The sequence below is a fragment of the Hydractinia symbiolongicarpus genome, chromosome 4, assembly GCF_029227915.1.
Source record: "Hydractinia symbiolongicarpus strain clone_291-10 chromosome 4, HSymV2.1, whole genome shotgun sequence".
Taxonomy (NCBI): Eukaryota; Metazoa; Cnidaria; class Hydrozoa; order Anthoathecata; family Hydractiniidae; genus Hydractinia; species Hydractinia symbiolongicarpus.
In genome coordinates this window covers 5,845,231-5,871,935 of record NC_079878.1, presented here as the reverse complement: position 1 = coordinate 5,871,935, position 26,705 = coordinate 5,845,231, and the positions used below count along the sequence as shown (strand labels likewise).

At 34.1% G+C, this 26,705-nt stretch overlaps 3 protein-coding genes across 5 annotated transcripts in view; 2 read left to right on the top strand and 1 right to left on the bottom strand.

The window, feature by feature from the left end:
• LOC130640945 (5'-3' exoribonuclease 1-like) overlaps positions 1–4,821 on the top strand; it is a 39,534-nt gene extending 34,713 nt beyond the window's left edge. For both annotated transcript variants that reach the window (XM_057447564.1, XM_057447563.1), the window contains 10 exons: positions 36–246; positions 361–481; positions 641–725; positions 1,375–1,405; positions 1,488–1,575; positions 2,028–2,138; positions 2,222–2,518; positions 3,238–3,303; positions 3,556–4,011; positions 4,255–4,821. In XM_057447564.1, coding sequence (XP_057303547.1) covers positions 36–246; positions 361–481; positions 641–725; positions 1,375–1,405; positions 1,488–1,575; positions 2,028–2,138; positions 2,222–2,518; positions 3,238–3,303; positions 3,556–4,011; positions 4,255–4,512 — 1,724 coding nt within the window. In that variant the 3' untranslated portion in view covers positions 4,513–4,821. The remainder of the gene's footprint in view (positions 1–35; positions 247–360; positions 482–640; positions 726–1,374; positions 1,406–1,487; positions 1,576–2,027; positions 2,139–2,221; positions 2,519–3,237; positions 3,304–3,555; positions 4,012–4,254) is intronic.
• A 137-nt stretch (positions 4,822–4,958) lies between these two features.
• LOC130640948 (vitamin K-dependent gamma-carboxylase-like) lies at positions 4,959–11,514 on the top strand. Its single transcript, XM_057447568.1, has 9 exons — positions 4,959–5,315; positions 5,421–5,742; positions 6,012–6,090; positions 6,482–6,698; positions 7,464–7,804; positions 8,317–8,448; positions 9,855–10,031; positions 10,221–10,641; positions 11,148–11,514. Exons 1-9 carry the CDS (start codon positions 5,231–5,233, stop codon positions 11,333–11,335), a joined length of 1,962 nt encoding a protein of 653 aa, XP_057303551.1. The 5' UTR covers positions 4,959–5,230; the 3' UTR covers positions 11,336–11,514.
• LOC130640951 (epithelial membrane protein 2-like) lies at positions 11,439–24,945 on the bottom strand. Of its 2 annotated transcripts, XR_008982409.1 has the most exons (5): positions 24,770–24,945; positions 20,988–21,136; positions 19,907–20,223; positions 13,159–13,290; positions 11,439–11,678 (listed from the first exon to the last, which is right to left on the bottom strand). XR_008982409.1 is itself a non-coding variant. In XM_057447572.1 (3 exons), the coding sequence occupies exons 1-3, from the start codon at positions 13,984–13,986 to the stop codon at positions 11,518–11,520; spliced, it is 474 nt and encodes a 157-aa protein (XP_057303555.1). In that variant the 5' UTR covers positions 13,987–20,050; the 3' UTR covers positions 11,439–11,517. The 2 variants fall into 2 exon arrangements, 1 of the variants encoding a protein (XP_057303555.1); XM_057447572.1 differs by lacking the exons at positions 20,988–21,136; positions 24,770–24,945 and having other exon boundaries at positions 13,806–20,050.
• Between the last annotated feature and the right edge of the window lie 1,760 nt (positions 24,946–26,705).

The window sequence follows — 26,705 nt, the reverse complement described above, 5'->3', positions numbered from 1 at the left end:
GACAGGAGTTGTTTAAAAATTTATATTCATTATAGATGCTTTTCAAACTCCAACGAAAATATATGGCAAATCTCCGAGCCAAAAAAGTCAATCAACTCAAGGAAAATCTGCACAGAAGGAAGAATTGGTATCCCCAGACTACTGGCTAAAGGGAAGCTACTCTAATAAGAAAGCGCAACCAAATTCGACACCACCGCAACGTCAACGGCAGAGTGGAAACACACCCGTACAGATCGTAAAGAACAGGTGTGTAGACTGAAAAAAGAAGGGATTTTGTGAACCAGTAGAATAAAACCCATATGACAGAACACACATGCAAATATATTATATATTATATTCTTTTTATTTCTTGTTATTCAGCCCACAACAAATTGGTGCAAATAATGACTTCATGAACATGTGGCAAGAGATGAAGAAGAACGAGTCACCATCACCACGTCATCCTCATCATCCTCAACATCCTCAACAAGGTGTTGACCAGGTAATAAAATAGTACTACGTAGATGACGCTAAAATAAACAACCAATCATTGTGAGTCTTTTTAAAGACACGTGAACAAACTGAGCCAAGCCTCTGGTTATTCTATCGTAAGTTGAAACTATATTATGGAATTAAAAACAAGTTTTCTCATCTAATTTAGAATGCGACAGCTGTTATTCATCAGATGCTACATATAGACAGCCAATCTAGTACCCAGAGCTATAGACAGCAACCTCAAAAACAAGGTAGGTTTAACCACACAAAAAATATATTTTTTATCTCTTTTTTCCCTTTTGCATTCTATACATAGGAGTTACCTTTCTGTCAATGTTATATAAAAGTAAATGCTGTATATAAATCATGTTTACTACACTAGTTACATATAAGTATTACATCAAGCAAACAATTTGTCACAGTGTCAGGTACACTGTTTATGATATAAAAATGTTCAATGAGACAACACAGAATTAAAAAAATGTGTGCATAAATATATTTAGAGAATTTCAAAGTAAATTGCTTTACATTTTATTATCAAAAAGACTTGTTTACTATTGCAAAGATTACACTTTAAAGGACGGACCATTTTTGAAAAGATCCTTTTTTTAGTCAACAAATAACCAGCTACACGAAACTTGAACCGCGATTGGTGCCGAAGACAAGATCTATAGGGTTCATGTTTTTAACGTTAAGTAGCCCAACCCATCGTCTTTTCAAAACATGTGGAGACCTTTTTGCGACAACGTAGTCCTCGGGTGTTATGGCGGTCAAACTGTGGGGCTAATTTTACCCGGGTTTTTGTAGGACCCGCCCTTTAAAAAATAAAAGACTTGATCTATAATGATTTCTCCATTTTTTTACGTATATATACTTATTCAAGTTTTGTTATATTTTTAGCTCCCTCTCTATACCAACCCACTGTTGCTAGGTGCGTACCTTGGAAGCAATTATTTGTATTACTGTTGCTGTTTTATTGTGTTTCTAATGTGTTGACATCATTCTTCGTCTAGCCAAAATTCGTTTGTAGCCATGTTGCATCAAATATGCTTACAATCCAATCTACCTCTACCAAAGTATGTATACTCTGAAACGCAGCAGGTTAGTGTGTAATCTCCACTTATCTGATTGGACATAATTGTATTTTTATAAATCTTTAACATTTAGATCTTTCGTGTATTTGCATGCTGTCTTTTTACAACGTCTGAAATTGTTAAGTGAAGAACTTTAAGAAATTTTGTTGACATTAACCCTTAAAAGTTTGAAAAATTCAAGGTCGATCAACACTTATTTTCTCTCATCTAAACTCCCTTAAACATTTGATCACATTAAGTAAGTGACGTGTCTGAAGCAAAGCTTTTTCATCTGTAGAAGAATCTTTGAAGTTATCTGTCTTATTGATATTTTTGTGATCAAAATTCTTCTATTACATACTGATTTCATAAGGGATAGCTCGAAAATTTACTTTATTACCTGACTTTCTTTACGCAGTATGGAATATTAGCTCTCTTCAAAACCCACATGAATGATTGACACTTTTTTTATTTTAAAAGGGAACCAGTGCATTAGTTCTCATTGGGCCCACCATCAAATGTAGTGGCGGTATGTGTACCACGCGACAACTTGCGGCGGAAAACGCAGCCAGTGTTACGTTAATGCATCTGGTATGTGGAATTTAGCTGGAAATGTAAAAAATAATATCTTCTTAATCAGTATCTCATGAAGTTTCTTTATTATTCTATTTTAGTCACAATTACATCCCAGTCTTAGAGGAGCACCTCAAATATTATCTCCTATTAGACCACTTCCCGTGACGTCTCCACTCCAGTTCCATCTGACACCAGTTCCGGTTGGGGGGAGATTCCAACAACCTCAATTTCATCCATTTCCCAGCAGTCAGCAGAGACCACGACAGTTGTACCAATCTCCAGGAAGCTTTGGTGGTGCCACGCCTAAAAGACATAATGAAAGGGGTTTTCAACCAAGACAAAGTTACTCCCAGGGACACCTGTCGCAAAGGCCACATCCTAATGATGCTCACATGGTATTTTTTGTTATATGTTTTACCTTTAACTTGATATATTTAACCTTTTACTTCCTGGTACGGAATTTTCACGTTACAAGATGGCGGATACATCAATAGAAACAGAATTTGATTGAGCAAACGATAACTTTATTTTATTTTAACATGTCGCCGCTGTTTCTGCAACGAACCATCGAACGGACGATCAGTGAACAACGTTTGTATAATCAAATCAGGGTGGGTTGTTCCCAGTTAAGAATGACTGTGCAGATAAGTTTCAAAAGGCTGGCGTATACGTTTTGAGAAACCTAACAATCTGAACCAATGAGAAATCAGCATTATTGGAGAAACGAGGGAGGATGTGGCTGGTTTTATAAAACATTAACCCAGACAAACTTTCTTCAGTATTTTTATTTCGGTGAATAAATACCCATATAAATACCCAATCAATGATCATGAGTAAATAAACAAAGAGCAGCGCGCGAAACACGTGAACAGAATATAATACTCATAGAACGATTAATGGATTGATCAACCACTGCTGGTACGATGAACAACTGGACACCAACATATGCTATAATTACCGAATCAACGAACAAATAGTTGATTTTGTTATTAATATAATTCCATAAAAATATTATTGTAGCTACGTATTTTTAAATAACGTGGACCATTATTATTTTTGTTCTGATCTTTTTATTAATTTATTGCAAAGACTAACTTTTTATTTTGTATTTCAGAGTAAATCAGATTCGAAGGTGAACAACTCAGCCAGTAGAAGCAAGAATCCATTCATTCCACATCAGGTAAGTGAGACAAATAATATTTTAGTGTCAGTCGAACAAAGAAAATACTATAATAGCTACTTCTCGTTGAGTGGAATTCTTTTTGTGTTGTATAAGCTGAAAAATCCAAGTCAGTTCAATTTAAAGCTTTTTTTCCTTTTGACATATGTCTAAAAACTACCTTAAGAGGTTAGTTATTCCGCGATGTTTATTTTTACGCAAAGGTTAAAATGATGAAAAATCGTTTTTCTGTTCTTTCTCTGGTTTATTCAGGTTGTAATGAAGAACAAACATTCGATGGACAATGCGCGCTCCTTAAATTCAGAAAATGCAGACAGAGAAATAAAAGACATTCTTGGCATGCCATCAAAAGATGAAGAACTAAAGAACTTAATAGGGGTACCCACTGACATACAAGGAAGTGCGGAAAGTGTTAAAAGGGGCGAGGAGCTAAAGAGTCTGTTAGGGATTTCACCTAGGGATAAAGATGAACAACTAAAGGATTTGATTGGCGTTGGTAAAGTGAATGGCGATGATTATTTAAAAAACATCCTTGGTGTTAAACCAGTTAGCGATGATGATAAGCTAAAAGAAATGTTGGGTATGAATGACCCCGTGGAGGAGAGCAATAGCGATACTGATGGTGAGGAGGAGGATGAAGGAGATGAAGACGAGGAAGTTCTAGCTAAACCACTTGAAGAGGAAGCTGAAAAAACAGAAGAAGTAAAGGTGAATTTGTGATTTCAATATTTTACCTAAAATTGCAATTTAGTGAAATGCCTCCTTAATTTTGCAGGCTAATTTATGCCAAAATTTGTTTAAAATATGCTGTCTCATATAAGGATGTGGTGTGATGTATTCTGTTAAATCTTTCCAACAAAATGGTATGGGGAATGTTAAGTTAAATTTTTATAAGAAGTCGGTTAAAAGTTGGATGTATGTATGTAGAAATTCTTATCTGCTTGTGTTTAGATCGCAGATGACAAATTTTCTGAAGCGTTAGTGGGGATGCTTTCATTGTGTGAAATTGCACCAAGTTCTTCACCAACACCAGACAGTACTTCGTCAGAATCTAAAGACAATTCCCCTTCTTCAGTAACAACAAAAACGATGGTAGCGATACAGAGTCAGTCTTCTCCGGAACCAGCTGTAGGAGAAGTTGCCAAGAAGTCTGTAAAGAAGCCTCAAATTTTATTAGCACCAAGTTTTTTTGGTCCCAAAAAGAAGTAAATAATTTAAACAACACATTTTAGACGCCATATATAACAAGGTTTGAAAATTGTTGAAAATCTCGAATTTGAGTTCAAATTTCTATTGCCTTATAATGAAGTAAAGTCTAGGTTCCAAATCATTTAGGTATATACTTACGCCCGGTTTACACCTTCTTATTGAAATTGTTGTTTACTCTTTTATTTAAAGTGCATGTTGAAAATTGTTGTGTTTAATGCGTGCTTCTTGCATTATTTTATCTACTTTTAACATGTAAACATTTGTATTTTTACATTATTTTTACTGATCAAAATAAAAGCTGAAAAATTATTTCTTGTTATGGATTTGCAGTATGAAATAAAGATCTCAGTAGTATTATTTTTCAAGTAGTTTTAAGTGTTCACGGCTAGTGTTTGTTGTTACTGTTTTAAAGCAAGATGATAACTACCAACGCTAGACTGGAAATACGGTGGATAGTGCTTGCTTTACATCTGGTAGGCAGATTAAAGTTTTTATTTGTTGTTTTTTGTAACTGTCCAAGCGGATACTTCCGTGTTGTATGTTTTTTAAAACTTATTTTGCGACCATTCTGTGTTACCATGGCAACATAATTTGAGCAAAGTACAACTATATTGGTTTTAAAATGTTAGATGTCGCTTGTCCATATTATTGTTTCTTTTAGGCTTAAAACTCTGAAATAATATATTTACAAAAACAACTGTTATTTATGTGAAACACTATGCCAGGTTTATTCCACGACGCCATTAAGAAGCTGTATGTAGCGAAAGACCCAGCTGGACTGGGAATTACGAGGTTTTTATTTGGTATATATTAAAAATTTTCTTTTCTTTTTCTTGTTTGTTGATATTGTTTTTATGTGGGTAAACTTTGAAAGGAGTCTGTGATTATTTTTTCCGTGCTATTTGTAGGTTTGTTGATGATCGTTGATATATTTGATGAACGTGGTTTGTTATTGGTTCCAGATAAGTGGGGCGATCCGGAAGCATGCCACTTTCCCCTATTCGACAGTTTGCCTCGTTTATCCATGGAATACATGCATATAGTATATCTAATTTTGTTGGTATCAGCGAGTGGTATCATGATTGGATTTTTGTATCGCCTCAGTTGTATAGGCTTCGTTATTTCATATTGGTATATATTCTTTATGGATAAAACTGTCTGGAATAATCATTCATATCTTTATGGTTTGCTTTCCATCGTGTTGTGCTTTGTTGGTGGTAATCATTACTGGTGAGTTCGCACGAAAATAATATTAAATGGTAGTGCGGGGGAGAGATAAAGTGTTCTAAGGTTAAGGTGTTTCTTAGCGAAATTTTTGATGAAAAAAGATTTGAACGCAAAACTGAATACTTGAACCAGCTTTTGAGAACAATGGAGTCGCCTAATAGTGTTCCTGTTACCATCGCTATCTCCTTGTGGACATTTTGAAAAGAAACGACCCCGTGGTGTTTATGTAAAGCGTGCCCATTTTTTACCACAACAACATGACTGTTTCTTAGGTCAGTTGATGGCTTGCTGTGGCCTGCACTGAGAAATCAGAGTGTACCATGTTGGAATTATGCGATCATAAGATTTCAGGTTAGTTAGTACTACTTAATTAATCATGTATGAAATGTGATATTAATTTCTTTCTCAATTTGTGGTTATTTAAAATGTTCACCCATGCCCAGAAATATAGCAACCTGATATATTGAAGGTTTGAACATTTGAAATAAGCTAATATAAATTCTCTTTTTCTTTCTTTATTATAGTTAGTACTAGTCGTTGCCCGTGGAAATATCCACGGGTTCGCTCGTCCTTTATATTTACCCGTCGCAACAAAATGGGTAAAAATATATGGCATTTGATATTCGTGTTTCCGTAGCACGATTTTCTAACTCAGCCGGGGGTCCGCGCAGAGACAGACATACGACGGCTATTATTGTATAGATATAATTTTGTCACTTTTTGTACTTGAACTTTTTTCTAGGTGTTTCTGTTATATTTCTATGCTGGCATTAAAAAACTAGATAAAGATTGGGTGACTGGTTATTCTATGAATGGCTTGTCACGAAAATGGTTGTTTGATCCATTTCGATTGTTTCTATCAGACGACATGATAGATTACTTAATTGTTCATTTGGGTGGCTTGGTATTCGACTTGTCTCAAGGATTTCTACTTTATTTTGACAGAACAAGAATAATTGGTGAGGAAAATTCTTCGTTAGTTAAATTTTATTATTTTAAACCTAATGTTCAGTAGACGATTAAAATTGACTCAGAATAATTAATTATATTAAAACATTCATTATTTCGTGAAAAATTTAAAATCTGTGCTTCCATAGTTTCAATTTATAATTATGTGCCTAAGCGTTTCGAAACATCCCCCCCCCTTCCTCACCCACTAATAAAAATAGAACAATGCTCGAACTGAACGTATAAGGTTTGTACCTTTCACCGCTATTCCAGACTTTTTGTTTTCCTGCTTTTGGTACAATAACCTTTGATCCTTTTCGTGTTTAAAACACCAAGTAATAACACGTTTCTCTAAGAAAGTATGGGACTGTTATGTGTCGTCCGTCGTACACTTTAAAATGAATTACACAGCAGAAATATTGCAGCGAAGCTTTCGAAGATATGACAAACGTTGATATCGTTTGAAGGGTGTCTTTGAACGAGCTTTCTGAGATGTAAAAAATAACAATCATTCCAAATTATGACAGGTGTTACTAAGAAAGCGACGAAAACAGTCTTATCCGCACATCCATCCCGTCGTCTTTCCTCATCCATACATTCCTCCCATCATCTGTCCTCATCCGCACATCTCTTCCGTCCTCTTTTCTCATCCGCACTACTCTTCCGTCCTTTGTTCTCGTCTGTACGCTTCCTTGGATTTACTTTAACTGTAGTAAGATGAAACAAAATACGTGAGACGTTATAATTTTAAAGTTTGATATATGTTTATCGTTTAGCTTTCATATTTGGTTATGGATTTCACGGGATGAACGCTATAATGTTTAGCATTGGAATGTTCTCTTATATGTGTATGGCTTTAATGCCGATATTTTGCAGACCAGAATGGCCGAAAAACATTGTAAAAATTTTCCCGAAGTTTATACAATTATTCATGCCTTTGAGTTCTCCTCCGCAGAAAAATAAAATGTGCAGTGAAGATCACGAAAGAAGGAAGAAGAAAATGGGATCAGATGGAGACACTTGGTCGTTAAGTCCTCGTAAGGTCGTTACGAGTATGATGTTGATGTTTTATGTGTCGATACAACTCGTGTTACCGTATTCTCATGGCATCACTAAGGTAAGATGTAGATAAAGTTAAATAAAGGCAGGAATGATGTGAAACGCGCTTTGTGTAACTATTCTACGCCGCGCCGTAAATAATTTGCGCCATTTCGTAATTATTTTGCGCAACTCTGTAATTAATTTTTACTAATTTTCAAGCTGTGTGGAACCTACGCGAAAACAAAACTTTTCACGAGCAAAAAATTTAAAATTGTTTTGTTAGAACATTATTCTTTAAAGCGAAAAACATGTGGTGTCAAAAGAAAGAAATGATATAAAGTAATACGACTGATCAATTACTCTTCAAATCGACCCAACATCCAGCTAGAATCATGGCTGCTATGTGCTGTGATGATAGGGTAGAAAATGCATGTGTTATCCGCAAAAACGTCTCATACATTGAGACAATCTTCGTAGACTCTTATTAAATACTAGAAATTAAACATATCAAAATTATACTGATTAGCTCCCTCTTCTCCGCCTCTCTTTAGAATTTCTTACGATTAAACGTATGTGTTCTTTGCACAGGGTTACAATTCATGGACAGAAGGCTTGTATGGATACTCTTGGGACATGATGATTCACTCATGGAACACGCAACATATTGTAGTTAAAGTTGTAGACAAGATCACGGAAAAACAACAATACCTAAGACCAGGTGTACGTATCATTTATTCTTTGTGAAATCCTAACATAGACAAGCCAGTCAGCCACAGCGCGACTGCAGTAGAACCTTCATAAAGCAGACATTTTTTTGTAAGACGGATAGTTTATTTTGTCAGTTGAAGTATATTTATTTAATTTGAAAACTTTTTTATTATTTGCGCGAGTATGCTAAAAAATAAAAACCTCAGAAACAATTTTGCTCGAACTGAGACAGAATGATAAACTTGGAAATGTTTTGAATTTCAAACAATCCTTTGACGCCAAGGATTTGTTTTAAAAGACTGGATGTTCCTATGATGTTTTAGCCGATATCTCTTGTCATTTCCCAGTACCTGCGCTTCAACGTTGACGCGTTGAGTAACACTAAGTTGTTTTAACCCTATTCGGTCCGGGGGGGGCGGATTCCGCCCCCCCTGACGGTTTTTTTTTAATAACTCCTGATTGCTTTGTTATATGGCTATGATACTTACTGAGTTTCAACATTTATCTATTAGACACCTGCATGCTAATTTCTTAGGTCCCATACCTTTCAGAGGCTTTGATATTGGCCATTACTCGAAACTACCCCTAAAAATCTCTATGAAATCCTTATAATGGGGAAAATATAATAACTCCTGTTAGGATTATCCTTAGAACTTGAAACTTGCAACACAACTTTGTTTCATCAAGAAGAATCATTTGGTATAATCGGAAAAAAACGGATTTTCGGGCAATTTTTGGCAATTTTTTATCCGATCCATGTAAAAACCGGAAGATATGTTAAATAACTTTTATTTAGCTTTCAGAAACTTCAAACAGAATGTAAAAATTCGCTCTAGAACAAAAGTAATTATATTTCAAGCAGATAGTGGCATTTTTAACAATTTTCAAGCTTCTGATGACGTCACAGAAAATGTGCTGACGCAAGCAAAAGTTTATTGGCGCCATTTTGCTCCTTTTATGACGTAATATAAGTGTGCCAAGTTTGATTCAATTTGAACAACCCTATGAAAAGTTATTGAGGGGGGGGGGGGCGGGGGCGGAATCCGTCCGCCCCCCCCCGGTCATAGTATGTTCGAAAAAACCCCGGACCGAATAGGGTTAAGCAAGCACTGTTTATTATTTCAGTTATTAGGTTAGGGAGAAAATCTTTTTGTTTTCTCTGTTGTTAAAATGATTAATTCGCAGCTTGTTTGATGTTAATCCTTTAAACAGCCAATTAAATATTTGGCAAAAAATCTCAAATATGCGTGCCTCCAAGCCAGGTTGCTGGGAGCCCCGTCCGCTTTTATCAAGAAAAAGGCGTCGTGTATGCAGTTTTCCTGTGGATTCACATATTTATGTAGATTTTGATGTACTTTGTAACAGTATGTGCGTTTCTTGATGCGGTGTAGACATTTCATATGAACTTGTTTTTATAGGCGTTTTTTCCTCTCGCCAACGATCGCAACCGTATCTTTTCTCATCCTGACATGTTGAAACAGTACGCCCTATGTTTGAAAGATCGAATTGTTTCAATGCCGGAGTTAAACTTCACTCAACCTCAGATTTATTTTGATGTGTGGAAATCTTTAAACGATCGCTATCAACAGCGCATGGTAAGCCTTGACGTTATGTTTTCGTTTAAAATTATCACTAAATTGTCGATTTTTGCCAATTAAATTTTCTTATCAATTTGTTATACATTCATGTACAAATAATTCATGGTTTGTCAGCAAAACAATAGTTCTCGACTTTTAAATACAGCGTTAGGAATTTTTAGCATTTTTCTTATATTGATGTTTTAGCTTGATCCTCGTGTAGATATAATTTCTGCACCATGGTCTCCATTTGAGCACACGTCTTGGTTGCGCCCTCTTTTGGTTGAGTTAACGCCCTGGAGATCAACATTATCGAAGATTCGATCTGTGAATACGGAAATGAATAACGCAACGGATATAGTTTTTGTCGCCGACTTTCCAGGATTGTTGCTTCAAAATTACATTGCGCCGGAAATTATAGCCAACGTGTCTGTTTTAAGTGGTGATGTTGTTGTAGAAACAGGTGGTAAAAATGTTAGCGTTGCGACCAATCAAACGCTGCAATTAAAAAGTGACGAAACACATGTTATTTACACGGTATCCGAAACACCTTCATGTTATATGTACGTGTATTACAACACCACGTGGGTCGAGCAAACAGAAGAAGAAATTATTCAAGGCGATCCAGGTATTTTTATATTTAATGTATTAGGAAATTTTAATTGACAATGTACAGAAGTTCAATATGCGACAGTTTTTTATCATAAAATATTTTTCTCCTGCAAGGGTTTATTTGTAGTGTAAACCCCCTTACCCTCCTTTCTCCAACACTAACTGGGAGGGGGAGTGGGTGAATGATTTTAAATTTTCCCGTGTTGTGGGACGGGGACAGAAATTTCAAACATTGAGAGATTGAGGTGGTTACGCACACTGTAATTTGTAACATAAGCAGATAACTAAAAAAACGTACAAATAATAGTAAATACCTTCAGGCTATGCTTTATCTTTTGGTACCGACTATTTTTAGGCTTGATTCCTCTTTTAATGTTCATTTTTAGTGAAATAATAAATACAGAATAAACACAGAATTTCCCGTTTTTTTTACTTTTAACCAATCGTCAGTTACAACAGCAGTAAATACTGCGGTTTAACCGTAATCTTTTTTTGAAAGAAAATTTGATTTTATATTTCCAGTTCTTCAGAGGCGAGCCAAAGCTAAGCGAGAATGGGAAGCAAAGTCTGCAGTTGAGAAGCTAACCACTTTTTTGGGACAGAAATACGAGAACTATCAGCAAGGCTTGTGGCAGCTGTATTTGGCTGTTGGTATTATCTTTGATGTTGGACATGGGGAAAATGAAGGCGTAGTGAATGAAGAACTATAATCAACGTTGCATGTTGTATGGAGGAAGTGTTGGAGTCGAATAGTTCTAAAAGTTGTATCGACTTTTTACACATACTATGTATCTGTTAAAAAAAGATAGAATATATTTTTCAATTTTATTGTAAACAATATTATAAATTTTTTGTTCCTTTATTTTCTTAACATATTTCTTCATCTTGATTTTTACAACCTGTTATAACCACTTTCAACCAAACACAGGCATGCTGCGATACCAGTGAAGATTGTACTAGACCATCCCAGTCCATAACTCCAACCATATATGTACTCCGCATGTGATCCAATTTTATCCGTATACACTGATAAGCCAGAAATTTCAAATATACCTAAAGGAGAAAAAAATACGATTTAAAGAAACAGTGTTGAATTTTTTTGCTCCTTTGTGAAAGTTCTTTTTCAGTCTATTACTTTAATACAGGAACCAAGTTAAAACCTACAACCACTCACAACCACTCACAACTACAACCCCTCACAAAATACCAGTCGTTAACCCATCAAAAAAATCCACAAGTTTTCCTGTCAGCATAAGTAGTGAATTACTCTTTGGGAATCTAAATGACCCTTTTCTGACCCTTCACCGTATAAGAAATGGATTGCTTTGTCATGAAAACTTTTAGACATATACAAGTAATGAAACATTTTCGCATTTTGAACTTCCAAGAATTCCTTGAACAATGCTATTCTTTCTGAACTATGCTGTTTTTTCTAACATAAAATCTTCTACAAATCCTTTTCGTCATCAAAAATATCAAAATACTTTCTTTTTCCTTTTCATTTTCTGCGACCCCCTTAGTCAATTTCGTCTTCGTTCCCAAAACCACTGACGTATTTTGAAGCTGTGCATAAACTAGAAGAATTGACAGCCTGAACATCATATTTTTCTCCCCACGTCAGGTCAATGTTGTTAAACGGGTCGAGACTTTTTAAACTAGGCAAATTCTTGGTGACAGCATCCTTTATACCTGTTACCTTCCAACATATTTTAGTATTGCATAGCTTTCACGTTTTTCGTGGTGCTTGAAATTCCATGAAAATAAAGAACTTAAATGCCATTTTGAGAAAACAATTTATTTGATATGTTTGCAATCAAAGCATGTCGTGCCGAAAAGAGACATACAGTCAGTCATTTACCTAGGGAAATTTCGCGTCATGCTAAAAATTTTTTAAATAGTGTGGCTACAAATTGTCGCAAAGCTGACAGCATCCTACTACAAGAGATTGCATATATTTCAAAGAGGTCTTGAAATTGTCTGAAGTATCAAGGGACAAAATGTTGGGAGTATCGAGTCAGTGAGACAAAAATGCAACTCCGTTAAAAAACCAGTACGACCAACAGGATGCAAAGACATTCGAAACTTGTTCCTAAATTTGCACCCTTTTCTACTTTATACTTTAATACATTTTATAAGCATGAAACATTTCTTACTCTTTTTTCTACGTATTTTGTAAGTTCGCCTAAGGAAACAAAAACTAATTTTCGCGATCTTAAAATTCGCAAAAATTTTGCGAGGATTTATTTTCGCGATTTTACGATTTTAAAAAATTTCGCGAGGATTTATGTATCCGCGCGAAAATTTGTCGGATTAAGGCTATTCGAACAAAAATTTATTCACTCTAAAATTCAAATTAGAGAGAGTTAACTGTATGACTCTTAATTTTACGTCTTTTGCTTAGTAACTCGACTTTCTTCACTTTTCGAGGAAAGCAATACTCGTATTATGAAAATGTCAAACACACTTTAGTCCCGGTACTTTTTATTTAGAGGCGAGCCGTTTTCCCAAAAAGTAGTCATCAAAGTCAACTTACATGTTATTAACAAGATGGCTGCCAAAAACTTGATGGAAAGATTTTTCACAATATGTACCAGTACACAATATGCAAGAGCGAATCCATAGCAAACACATGATAGCACCATTAGTATGCGAGTGGCATGCAAATCTGAAAAAATACGTCAAATAATTTATTTGTTTCCAGTACTATATTTTTAACATTCTTCAATCTATATAAAAATTAAATACATTTGATATGCATAACGTATTTTCTTTTTCTTATACAGATGAATAAGAAATATCATTTAGCAGCCCATGGAAAATCATATTCCCGTCATTAAAATTTCGCACGTCGTACATATCCTGTGAATCACTATTTCGTGCATCCCCAGCATGAAGTAGTGGTTCGGCTGCCACTATGTGGCTATTATTAATAGAGAGACGTCATATAAAAATATTTCCATAAATTTTAGGGTACAAAAAGAAGATGCACGTTGTTTTGTAAGAAGACAAAAGTATAACCAAGCTAAATATTATTCTTATTTCCCTATTGTTCTAAACAACAGATCTATTGTTTTTAACCTGAAATCCTAGCCTTATATTCTTATAAAGCATATTCTTATAAAAGAAAAAGCGTGTAACGTTTTGAGCAAACTTTGGAAATGTTAAGTGTAGTTAACTTACTTTCATCATCAACATCAAAACATGTTTTCCCATTGCATCGTCTCCATAAACCTTGGTGAAAATCACTGTTAACTTTTAATACAGTCCAATAATTTGCAGCGGTTGCTACAATAACAAATATGGCAGAAACGCACAGCAAAACAAAAGTAAAATGGTGAAGCGTTCGCTGTGAGACCGCCATCTTGTACCAAAGTAAACTTATTGTTTCTGGTTAAACTCCATCATAAAGTAATGTTTTAAAACTTTGACAACTATCTGTTGTGATATTGTTAGATGTAACAAGGTATCAAATTTCCAAAGATGTCTCAGATTACTCCGTCTTGTTTTTACGACGAACTCCTAATGTTTTTTGTTTTTATTTTTAGCGATAGAATACATGTGTTGATATGACACAGGATTAATACCTCTTTTTTAGTCAAATTGAGGACTTTTGAGGAGGATTTTCAATTGTTTTTTAAGGGAGTCACAAATTTTCTTTTAAACATATAAGTATGTAGGAGATAAACCCCAATAATTACTCCTTTTCAGAATCACAATCTTGAAACTTTTAAATTTTCTAAAAAAAGTTTTAAGTTGATTTATTTTCGCGAAGACATATTTTAGCGAGGTACAAAATGCTTTTTGCGAAGATGAATTTTCTCTGAATTAGATTAATTTTCGCGCATGGCCTCATTTTAGATTTGTTCAAATAATTATTTTAGCAAATTTAGCATTTAACAATTTCTTCTTATTTTGGTCTATTCTTTGAGATAAGGAATTTTCACAAACCTGAAAACTAACAATAATTTCTCACATATAAAATAATAATATAGAATATTGGCGCCGCAAGGTTTTCATCCCAAAACGAAAGGCGAGGAAGATAGAAAAGCAATTAGCGCAAAATCCAATGTGATGGAAATATATTCGCGGAATGTTCAATAAAGCAATAAAAACGTAATATAGAAAACTTGTAGTGTTTTTCATTGGGGGAAAAGGGACGGAAATTAACTGATATCGTGAATATTCGCGGATATTGCTAAAATTCGCGATAATTAATCAACTCAAAGCCTACCCATAAAAAAAATAAGCTCATATGAAAGATATCTTTGAGAGTTAACCTGGAATTATTTTATCTGTTGGAAAATCTTAAATTGTTTCGGAGATTTTGTTTTGCTAATTATTCGAAATTTTGACGTCACCAACTAGCTCTAGAACATGCAAATGGTGTTCTTGCTCATAATTATAATAACTAAGTAATGAAATTTATGTAGAATATTCAAAATGCCAAACTGAATGGCTAAAAAAACTTTAAACTCTTATACTTTGTCAATACTGCTAAAAACAATAACACACTGAGATCAAGCTCATATTGTTATGTATGCATAATTAGTGGAACGTTGAAAATCTTAAGAAAAAATCAAGATTGTTCAAAAAAATATTCACATACCTAGACAACTTTTCAAGCTATTATTAAAACTTTTTTTTTGCACGAAGTAAGTTTTGAGGTAATCAAATTTGAGGAGATACTCGACAATACATCGTACAATCGACTTCACAGTCCATCCCACAATACAATTGGTAACTTTTTTATATCAATAGCACTAGTTGTCTGTTTCTGCACCATTTTATAGTCGTGCTACAAACACACGAAATACGATGTATTAGGTCTTATATATTAGCTATTATTCGAAATAACACACACAAATAAAACTCAAAACCTAGTTGAGTAATTTTCTAGGTTATCATAACATTTTTAAAGCTTTCGTTATGTTTTTGAATTTGCAGTATCACATCAAAATCATATCTAGTTAGTCGTCAAAATCATTAAATGCGATTGTTGAAACACGCAGCACTTTTTGTTGTTGGATGTTAAATAGGATGTTAAAAAGTTGTAAAAAGTCGTTCCAGAACCAAAGTTAAAATATTTCTAGCAGATTAAATTAGTTTGTAAACAGCGCAATCTCACACATAACTGAAAAGTCAGTTAAAAAGAAATACCAATAAAAATAAAGGCCTGTATAAAAAAAATTAAAATTCCTTTATCCAACAGGAACCATGGATATTTTGAGTTCCTTGAATAAATGATTCAAAGTTGATTATTACCCTTTTTTTCAAAAAATTGTTAAAACCTCTTAGTGGCCATACTATGGATAAATAGAACAATACATTTAAATAATAACATATAGATGAATATAGGTAAAATTTAAATAGATTTAAAAATTAGAATTATAGAATATAGCTAAAGTATTAATTTTTTCGAGCTTCAATGACAATCATGTTGTGGTGGTTTGGTAGAATAGTGGTTGTCTTTGAAGGCAGTATTTTATCTGATGCACTTAAAAAATACACAACTTTCTAGATAGTTTTTACATTTCACTAGTCATAATTTTACATTTTGTATTTTTTACTTCAGTTTTACGTCATGCGCATATAGAATACTTATCATTAAAAAAGTTAGTAAAACGTGACTGTATTTTGTGAAAATGACAAATATTTTTACCAACTTAAACTTTTAGCGTTTTTTTTTTCTTTTTCGACTCACCTTTGTATTCTGTCAACTTTATTCGTAGGGCACTGAAAAAGGGCGGTTGTGTGCTGTATATTTTGTATATATGTAATTTTTTTAGTACATAATTTATAACAGAAGAATATCTCCAAATAGATTGTGACGTAGTGTGTAAAGCATGTATCATTTCCAAAGTAATATAGTTCCTCTGCGACCTTTCCTTACATTCGTCTTATCACAACTAAAGTTTGAATCCTTACAGATTGTTTGACAGAACTACTGAGTTGCTATAAGACATCGTGCGTTTTCTCTGTTTACATTTCTGGTGACAGAACTTCATTTGTAGATTCATACATGATAGTCACGCTGGTCTGGATAACTATGATAAACAGTACTGTCAAATAAATTATTCTAATGTAACGATTTGTTTTTATTTGTAAGTAAAAGCAAATTCCGGGAACAAAACCGAGCGGAAGTTATTTTCGCCAGTTTTTAATATTAAACTAAATGTTTTTCTATTCACCTTTTCCTTAATTCTTTCCTTTCTAAGCGATAATCCCCAAGATCTCTAGTTTTGTCTGTGATATGTCTAGGGCACGATAATGTAAATATATGGGGGATGGCTTACAAATAAGAAGTGTATACTAAACGTCTATCCGAGTTTAGGGAGAGAGGTTTACTTTACTTTTGCACACACAGTCAGATAGCGATAAAAAGTTGCTAGTCACATTCCCCAGCACGCTCGCACACGAAAATAATCCATGTGGGGTCAAAGAATGCCCCTCAAAAATCGTGAAAAATATCCATGCTGGATGTCAGCGACAATTAGCACATTTTAAGAGTTTGGAATAGGACAATTTTTTAAAGGAAGTGAGACAAGCGCATATGAGCTTTAAATTTTAAAAATATTTTTCCTATTTGTTTATTTCAAAGAAGATCCTCTAAAATTATTTTGTATTTTTTAGTTACAGTATTCTCTCCAATTAGCGGACACTTTCGGTGCAAGAGCAAAGTGTCCGCTAATTGGAGGGGTACCTGGTTGAACTTAGACACGAAAAAGAAAAGAAAAAACTAAATTGAACTTAATGTAACCTTTTTTTACAACGAGAATAAATATCAACTAATGAACGCAAAATTTGCAGGATAATGTTTATTTTACTCAAAAAAGTCTTTAATAGGCTGTTGTTTTTTATTGACCCGAAAAATCTCTTTGTCTCTCAAAGACAGACAAAGAGACTCTTTCCTCTCTATTAAGATTTTTCAAGTTTTCATTGTCAGCGCATCTTATGTGGTAATCTTCTCTTCCATGTGAGTATATTCATCATCTTTGTCAACCGTTTTCAGCTGAAACCACTTCTATTAGAAAGGGGTTAAATCGTTGAGGTGGCTATGGTCTGTAGATTCCTGTACTTGTAAAAAGCGAGCTAGTTTGAGATAAACATTTTAAAACTATTTATTTTTCTCTATTTTTGTTTCCTGGCTTCGAACTTTTGTTGGGCTGTCCGCTAATTGGAAAGAAAAAACTTATATTCACAATTTTGTGCAAAAAAATATTGCCCGCTAATTAGAGCGTCCGTTAATTTGGGTAATTAGAGAGGGTACTGTAAATAACCTGGGACCGCGTTTATTTTTATGGTAGGAAAATTTGAATCATTAGCAAAGGGAAACGAAAAGACAGTTTAGCATGTAAATTTTTACGTAAAGGGTTACTGAATGGGTGGTGTTTTAATATTTGTTTTCTTACATTACGTAGAAGTACATCCATGGTCGGATCCAGAGATTTTTTAAAAGTAGGCTTAAGTAATTCTAAATAAGTGAACAGGGCGTTGTATTGCTCCAGTTAAGGCTCAATCCAGAAAAAATTGGGAGGTTTGGAGGGCGTCGTGAGCCTCCCAACGTTACTGAAAGCCAATGCTGCTTTTAGAGCCCTCTAAATGCCTTAAATCGCTTTAAGGTTGTCAAAAAATGAAAACAATATAATTGTTTTTATGACAGAAAAAAACAAAGAATTGAATAAATTCTCAATGTAGGCTTCAGCCTATCTCGCCTACAGCTGGATCCGACCCTGACATCCATGGTAGAAGCCGAAGTGCAACTTTTCATACTTTTCGAAAACATTATTCAGCCGCTTGAAAACACGTACCACATCTTCCCAGCCTATCGCCAAAATCGTAAATATGCAGAATTTGCATAAATTAAAAATGAACCAGAATCTGGTTCATTTGATGCCCACGTGACCAGCCTGTGCCAGCGCCTTTTCGACGCCACGGTCTAGAACTATCAGAAAGCGCAGCGCCGTTGAGAAGCAAATAGTCCTGGGGACGAGGTTGTCTTAAATTTCGTTAATTTTTGCTTCCACAGACGTCTACGCTCGCAAAAAAGCGGAAAAAAATTATTCTATCCTGTATTCTAATATCTCTTACACCCTTGTCTGGAAAAGATAACGGTAAATAACGAGCTTTTATACCGGTAGGTGATAAACAAATTATGTTGAACGTGGAGCGTGGTCGAGCGGTAAACGGGTTCGCTTCGTAACACAAACAAGACGTATGATATACGCAAACAACCTCGCCAAAAAAGTGTATAAAAAGCTGAAGTTTGACACGACATATTTTGCTATTCGGATAGGCAATAATATTGATAGAAAATTTCTCGAAATTTCAATTTTCGTTAGGTCAGTCTGTAAACACGTCCTCGCGGGCGAGATAGTAAAAAGAAAAAAAAAGTAAAAATAGTTACCAAGATGAGATTCGAACACACGACTACTCTCGTGTCGGTGCTCAGAGAGGCAAAAAATTCCATTCTTGTAGGACACATTTGCGTTTTAATACAAGCTCACGAGCTTGTAATTAGTCCATAGCGCATTTTTTACCTGATAATGTAGTAATATGCTACAAAAAGTGTTTAGTCGTTCTGAAAAAGTTTTTAGTCATTTCTGAAAGAATTTTTTGTTTTACTTACAATGGCGAAAAATTTTTCCATGTATGTGTCATTTGTACATTCAGAACAAAGAACCCACATTTATAAGTGTTTCAAACGATGGAGTTATAACATGTCTTTAAATTATATCCCACTGTTTATTCCACACTGTCATTTGCTACAGGAGTAAAGAAAATCCGCCGTGAGAAATTTGTGAGTATGGAAAACACCCTGAACAAAAAACAAACAAAATCACCGAGTGCAGATAAAATCCAATCAGGTCTCGTCCGTATGTAAAACGGATTTCTAAATTGGACAAAAAAAAACATCAAAGACGAGTCTCTTTTTATTTTCAAAACAATTATATTGATATTATTTTAGTCTCTGTACACATATTTATATGCTTCATGACGAACACTGTCTGGGTGTAACAGAACGATTTTTTACGTCTTGCAGTTGACGCATTGATTAAATTCGCATAATCCTCGAAGAACGTTCGCAAAATTTAATCCGCGCAAATTTTCTTTCTGCTAAGTATTGATATATTAATTAGTATACTTTAATTGTGACTTGCTAAGCTTTAACCCTGACAAATGGTGTCCTTTGAATGGAACTTTTCGTGAAATCTCTGATTTGTAAATATTAATTTACGCAAACATATTGAAAATGGAACCTCTAAGAATTCGAAAATTTATACTTGTAAACGATGATGTTTATTCTGCATTAATCAGCTCCTCGCCGTGTTGTTGCTTAACCAATCAGCTCCTCGCCGTGTTGTTACTTAACCAATCTGCTCTTCACCATGTTGTTGCTTAACCAATCAGTTCTTCAGCGCATTGTTGCTTAGTCAGCCAGCTCTTCACCGTCTTGTTTATTCGTAAATTTAACTGGAACAACTTTGTCGTTAACTTCTAGTTGCAGTGATTCGATTCTCCAATCATTTGTTTCTGGATCTTTTACGCATCTAGCATGTAAATGGCCTTTGTATTTTGATCCACGCACTGGGATGCTTAGCTGCGAGATAAAAGTTGTAAAAAAATTATTGTCTTTTTCTTAAAATCGATATCTCGTTAACTCGATTCAGGCAAGGATTTTTTGGGGTTCTGTAGGACTAGCAAAAATCGTTTAAAACGTTTAAGTCGTTTACAATTACTTAATCGAAGCAAAAAAATACCATAATATGACTTTGGAATGGTGATAGGAATATTTCCAAGGAAAAAGTTTTTTCACCAATTTTTTCGGATGAATAATCACAAAAACAATATGCTTTACAAGTTACTACAAAAAAATTGGGATAAAGGATAAAAAATAGGGATTTTAGACTGAACCGTAATAGAACTTATATTTTACAAACATAACAACGCATTCAGACCTTATGCTTCATTATTTTATTGTCGAAAATTTTTGTCGGTTTCGCGTTTTTTCGCCAAATCGTGAAATTTAGTTTCAATAAATATTAGGATTTCGCAAAATCTTGAAAAAAATTAAGTAATCTCACCAAGAATGACTCACAAAATATACTTTTATGATAAATGGTTGCTGATTATGAAATTCAGCCTGATAATAATTTATATTATATTTATTTAAATGTCTGTTTAGTAACAATCATTTTTCCTCACTTGCACAACTGTGCGTTTTTTTCACAACTTTCTTTTCACGAAATTGTCTGGCAAATAAATAGTTTTGGATGTTAAATGTTTACCTATAAAATTATTTGCACAAAATTTTAAAGTGATGCATTAAATTTGTGTGCGTAAATAAATAATAAATAATTTTACCTGACTTTTATTACTGGTAATAAAGTTGTCCTTGTTTCCAAGATTCAGAAAGAGTGTTTTCACAGGCGGTCCCAACGCTCTGCAAAGCCGTTCATCAGATCTTAAAGCTTCAACAGGTTTTTTGTAAAAATCGCCAGAGGAGAAATTTGCTGAAAAGTAAACACGAAAATTTTAATATTTACATTTAGTCCGGGTGATTAATTAATGGCAACAGTTTGATCCATTTTAAAAGAATGAAATTAGGTGCAAGTTACAGGGAAACAGATGTTGATCATAAAAACGAACTCCGGACAACATAATGGAGCATTAATGTCTTACTTTTAAAGCGCCACTCTTGGTAACCTAATTGTACAGGGGGAGAGGGTGGTTTTATTTAAAGAGAGATAATGTTTATTTTAAGCAGGACAGGGGTGCGCATAAAAAGTGTTGCTATAAATCTGGTTTTTCTTAAAAAAACAACAACATTTGTACAACTTTTTTCTGATGAACATGGACTTTCTAAAACAGAACAAGAAGCCCTGGGGGCTCTAAGAATTTCCGCTCGCTATCAAAATATTTGATAACAACCTGCTAATTCGTTGTGTTATCGTGCCAAACATTCGAAGAGGTTTGGTGCATGAAGCTGTGAAGATAAAGCACACAAGTATCACAAATATCTTACAACAAACGCAAACAAAACGAAACGTGTCATAATAAACTCACATTTTAAAAGAAATTGCTAACAAAAAATACAGCCTATCATTCATGGTTGAAAGTCTTGCGATTGAAACGTTTATGGTCTTAAACGGCATTTAGTTGACAAAAAATCAAAACTTTCATGTGACTATCATTTTCAGCATACTTTTTTATTAACTGTGCCAATTTTTGTCGAAAATATTGTAGTTATATTTTTTGGACAAATTTTGGCTTAAAATGACATTTGGTGACAAAAAATCAAACTTTTGTACAATCATCATTTTCAGCATACTTTATTTGTTAACTGTGCCAGATTTAGCCGAAAATGAAGTGGTTTTAATTTTTGGACTTTTTTTTGCTAACTGTGCCAAATTTTTTTGAAAATAAAGTAGTTTTAATTTTTGGACCAATTTTGGCTTAAAATGACATTTAGGTAATAAGAAATCAAAGTTTTGATGTCACCATCATGTTCAGCATACTTTTTTTGTTAACTGTGTCAAATTTTGTCAAAAATAAAGTAGTTTTAATTTTTAGACCAATTTTGGTCTAAAATGACATTTAGGTAATAAGAAATCAAAGTTTTGATGTCACCATCATGTTCAGCATACTTTATTTGTTTACTGTGCCAAATTTTGTTGAAAATAAAGTAGTTTTAATTTTTGGACTAATTTTGGCCTAAAATGACATTTAAGGTGGCAAAAAAAATCAAAATTTTGGTGTCACCATCATGTTCAGCAACTTTTTATGTTAACTGTGTCAAATTTTGTCAAAAATAAAGTAGTTTTAATTTTTAGACCAATTTTGGCCTAAAATGACATTTAGGTAATAAGAAATCAAAGTTTTGATGTCACCATCATGTTCAGCATACTTTATTTGTTTACTGTGCCAAATTTTGTTGAAAATAAAGTAGTTTTAATTTTTGGACTAATTTTGGCCTAAAATGACATTTAAGGTGGCAAAAAAAATCAAAATTTTGATGTCACCATCATGTTCAGCATACTTTTTTTGTTAACTGTGCCAAATTTTGTCGAAAACAAATACCAATTTTGGCCTGAAACGTCATTGAGATGTATTCCCAGTACTTAGGGAGCTTGGATACGAAGTTTAAATCTGTGACGTTGCAATTGACCATTTGGGACAGGGTTAGTTAGTTAGTCAGTGATACCAAAACTATCCCCTCTCAGAGGAACGTGAAATCCCAGGGTCGATTTTTTCTCAAAAAATGCTCCGAAAGAAAAATAACGACGGTTTGTTTTAAAGAATTTCCTGCTAAACTCAACTTCCTCTGTATCAAGTCTGTCCTTATAACCTCTTGCAAAGTCTTTCTCGGTCTGCCTCTGGGCTTTGCCCCAGGAACTATCAAGTCTCTACACTTTCTTACCTAAATACCCCTTCATTCTTTCCAAGTGTCCCTGCCAATTCAATCTTCTTACCTGGATAACATTTTTAATTCTTAGCCAGCTTCTTAGCTCATCTGAACTCTTTCTGTCTCTCAGACTGGCGTTACACATCCACCTAACCATTCTCATATCATTCCTTTCTAAACAGTCAAGATCTTCCTGCTTCACTGCCCATGTCTCACTACCGTACAACAGAACACTTCTAACACAAGCCTCATACAATCTACCTTTTAACTCAATTGACAAGACTCTGCTAGTCAACAAAGGAAGTAACTCTTTGAACTTTTTCCAACCAGAACCTATCCTGCAAGTAACACTTCTTCAAACACCCCCTTAACTGCCCAACATATCACCTAAGTAACAGAAGTTCTCAACTATTTCTAACCACTGTTGTACATCATTGAAGCTGGAAATACTTCATTCTCTATAATCTCACCTTTGCAACACTTGCACATGCAAACTGAATGTCAGCTCTTAACCTTCCACCAATACTACTGCACTTCTTATATACCCAATACTTGCAAGTCTGACAAAAAATTGAGTTACTACCAACCCCTTTCCTGCAAACTCCACAAGGCCACTTTCCAACTACAAGGTCACACTTGGCTGCAATGCTACTAATCATGACTTTAGACTTTGCTATGTTCACCCTTAGTCCTTTCTCTTCTAATCCTTTTCTCCACTTCTCAAACTTCTCAACTAATTCTTCCATCGACTCTGCTATGAGAACTAAATCATCTGCATACAATAACTCCCATGGACAACCTATTCTGAACTCCATCGACAGCGCTTCTAAGACTAGAACAAACAACAAAGGACTAAGTACAGAACCCTGATGTACACCAACATTTACACTAAATTCATCACTAAGTGAATCGTTAATTCTGACACGACTTCTAGCATTGTGGTACATAGACTGTACCATCATAACTAGCCACTCATGCACACCTAATTTTTTCATAGCCCACCAAATAACTTTACGTGGCACTCGATCAAAAGCTTTCTCTAAATCTACAAAGGCAAAATAGAGATTCTTTCTCTTTTCTAAATACTTTTCCTGAAGCTGTCTGAGTAAAAATATTGCATCTGTAGTGCCACGCCCTGGAACAAAACCAAATTGCATCTTATCTATATCAATTCTTTCTCTAAGTAACTTATCAATCACTGTTTCAATAACTTTCATTACTTGATCAACCAACTTCAAACCTCTATAGTTAGTTCTTTCTAATGCATCACCCTCGCCTCATGCTCAATAAGCTCCCCTGCTCAAATAAGTGCATCTGCTCAAATAAGCGCCCTCCTCCCTCGAGAAAAGAGGCGGCTTATTCAGATTGGCAAAAAACAACGATTTTTTATGACTATAGATTCTAATAAAAGTGATGTTGTAAATGCTGCTCCTAAATTCCTGCCAAATAAGCACCAACTGGCAAGATGAATTTTTAAACAGATTAAGCAACCCGGAGGCTTAATCTGTCATTTACTAAGTGAAATGTTTCTGATCCTACAGATTCAAAAAAAATTTTTCTAAACTACTTATTAAAAATTAATTACAAATTGCTAACCTCCCTCCCCCTCCTTTCTCCCCAACTAACACTGAATAACAGCACAAAACAGGCAAAACAGTAAAAAAATGCTTTATATGTTTTTGTAAAGAAACAAGTTAAAATGCATCACTTTAAACACAAAAAATACAATTGAAACACTCACCCTGCATCTTATAGTATATAAAGAAACAGCCTGTGGCAGATAAAACGGCTCCATAAGCAGCTGTCTTTCGTAATATGGCAACACTAACCATTGGTTACTTCTAATGATTGATAAAGAGTGGTATACAAAGCTGATCTGTTGTAAATATATCATAAACTATAAAAATAGCAACATAGAAATTTATGACAGAACAGAAATTGTTGTAATAGAATTAACAATATTGTTGGCACTAAAGCTACCTAGAAAATATAAAAGAAATGTTAGCAGGACAGGTATTTATTAACAGGGAAGCTTAAAAGAAAACCGTTTCACAATAAATTGTACTGCCCTGTATATAATTAGGATGCAAATAAATTTTCGAATAGTATAAAAAGTATTTTTACAAGTAAAAAAAATCCTTTTCTGAATTACTTTCAATCCACAGCTCTTTGTTTTGCTTTTTTTCAATATTTTTTGCCTAAAATTTAAAAAATACTCCGCCAAATTATAAAGCTTATTTCATGCGAAATGAGTGTTGGTTGGCATTCACAAAAGCTTATCCCTAAAATTATCTCCCTGCAAAGGTTTCTTCCCTTAAAGTAATAAATATCAGTTTCACACACTATATACTAGGACGTTCGAAAATGGTTTATATTCTCTGTGTATCAGGCCTTGCTATGAGAGACGTACAATCACAAGTGCGAGAACCACACATGCCATGTCTAAGCTGTGCAAAACGTCTATCGTATAAAATGTATAGCTAGCATAATTTCATTATTTACCTTGCATTTATTAATTTAAAGTCCACTACGAAAAGATAATTTACATACAAAAATTAATTTTTTCAAGGTAGCTAGTCAATTCCCACTTTTATATTTTGTCAATACTGCTAAATTCTAAACTTTACGCTTGTCATAACACCCTCCTCTTTTAATGAAAATTTTAATTAATATTAAAAGATAATATATTAATTGTGTAGAAAACCTTGTTAAATAGATTTTTTTGCGTATTTTTTTATTATACTTTTGTCACGAAAAAAACACGCCCCTATATGCTTGTTGTAACACCCTCACCTGTTATGCTTATTTTTTTAAAGTTATGCATGAATTTAGTTTTGATTTTTACGTTGGTAGTAATGCTCAAGGGTATTTTTTGAATAAATAAAGAGAAAAGGAAATTTATTCAAACCTTATTAAAAGCCAAAAATGAAAGAAAAAATTATTCTCCCTGTTTTTATTTAAAAAAATATATAATTCACATTTAATTTTTAATGTCACAAGCAGATAATTAATAGTATCAGCAACAAAAACTAAACGAAAAACAGTTACTATTACTCGGTGTAACGAGTTAAGTCTTGATAATGATTTAAATGATTTTAATCATTTGATAGTGGCACAGTGCTTGGGGTTCACTGCTCATGGAGCTTGCTCTGTAAATGTCCTCCACTCCTTAAGATAGCTGTAGCTTTGTGTGTTGCACGAAGTAATGGAAGTACTTCTAGCGTAGAATTGAAAAAAAATGTTAATTTTTAATCAATATCTACGCGAGAGGTTTAATAATGCCCGAGCAACAAACATTTACGCGAGATGGCAAGTCCTGAAGAAGCAAAGAAAGATGGTAGGAAAAAAATTAAGTTTAAAGACATTAAAACAATGGGGAAAATAGTAAGCATTCAAAATGTCACACTTGGAAAAAAACTCATGGTAAAGCCCTAAAGTGCAGGGACTAGTTGACATCTGTTATCATTTTTGAAAAAAATTAAAATGGAGCTAAACTGTAAGTTTTGCTCATGTTAATTGTGGTGACAGAGGTACAGTTCTTTAGCATTGTAGTTAATATACATTAGGTTCACCTCAGTCATTGAACATGTCACGTAGAGCCTTGCACAGTGGAGTGGTTTCTACCTATAGACCTAATCTTAAAGATTGCCAGGGTTATTAGTCTCACTTGCCTGTAA

Bases quoted from the DNA above. Each gene is read 5' to 3' on its own strand.
- LOC130640948 (XM_057447568.1), top strand. From the start codon at position 5,231: ATGCCAGGTTTATTCCACGACGCCATTAAGAAGCTGTATGTAGCGAAA. The intron at 7,805-8,316 runs GTAAGATGTAGA...TTCTTTGCACAG, and splicing joins ATTCTCATGGCATCACTAAG to GGTTACAATTCATGGACAGA. The intron at 8,449-9,854 runs GTACGTATCATT...TTGTTTTTATAG, and splicing joins AACAATACCTAAGACCAGGT to GCGTTTTTTCCTCTCGCCAA.
- LOC130640951 (XM_057447572.1), bottom strand. From the start codon at position 13,986: ATGGCGGTCTCACAGCGAACGCTTCACCATTTTACTTTTGTTTTGCTG. The intron at 13,291-13,805 runs GTAAGTTAACTA...GTATTTTTTCAG, and splicing joins TTTTGATGTTGATGATGAAA to ATTTGCATGCCACTCGCATA. The intron at 11,679-13,158 runs GTAAGTTGACTT...TTTCTCCTTTAG, and splicing joins AGCCATCTTGTTAATAACAT to GTATATTTGAAATTTCTGGC.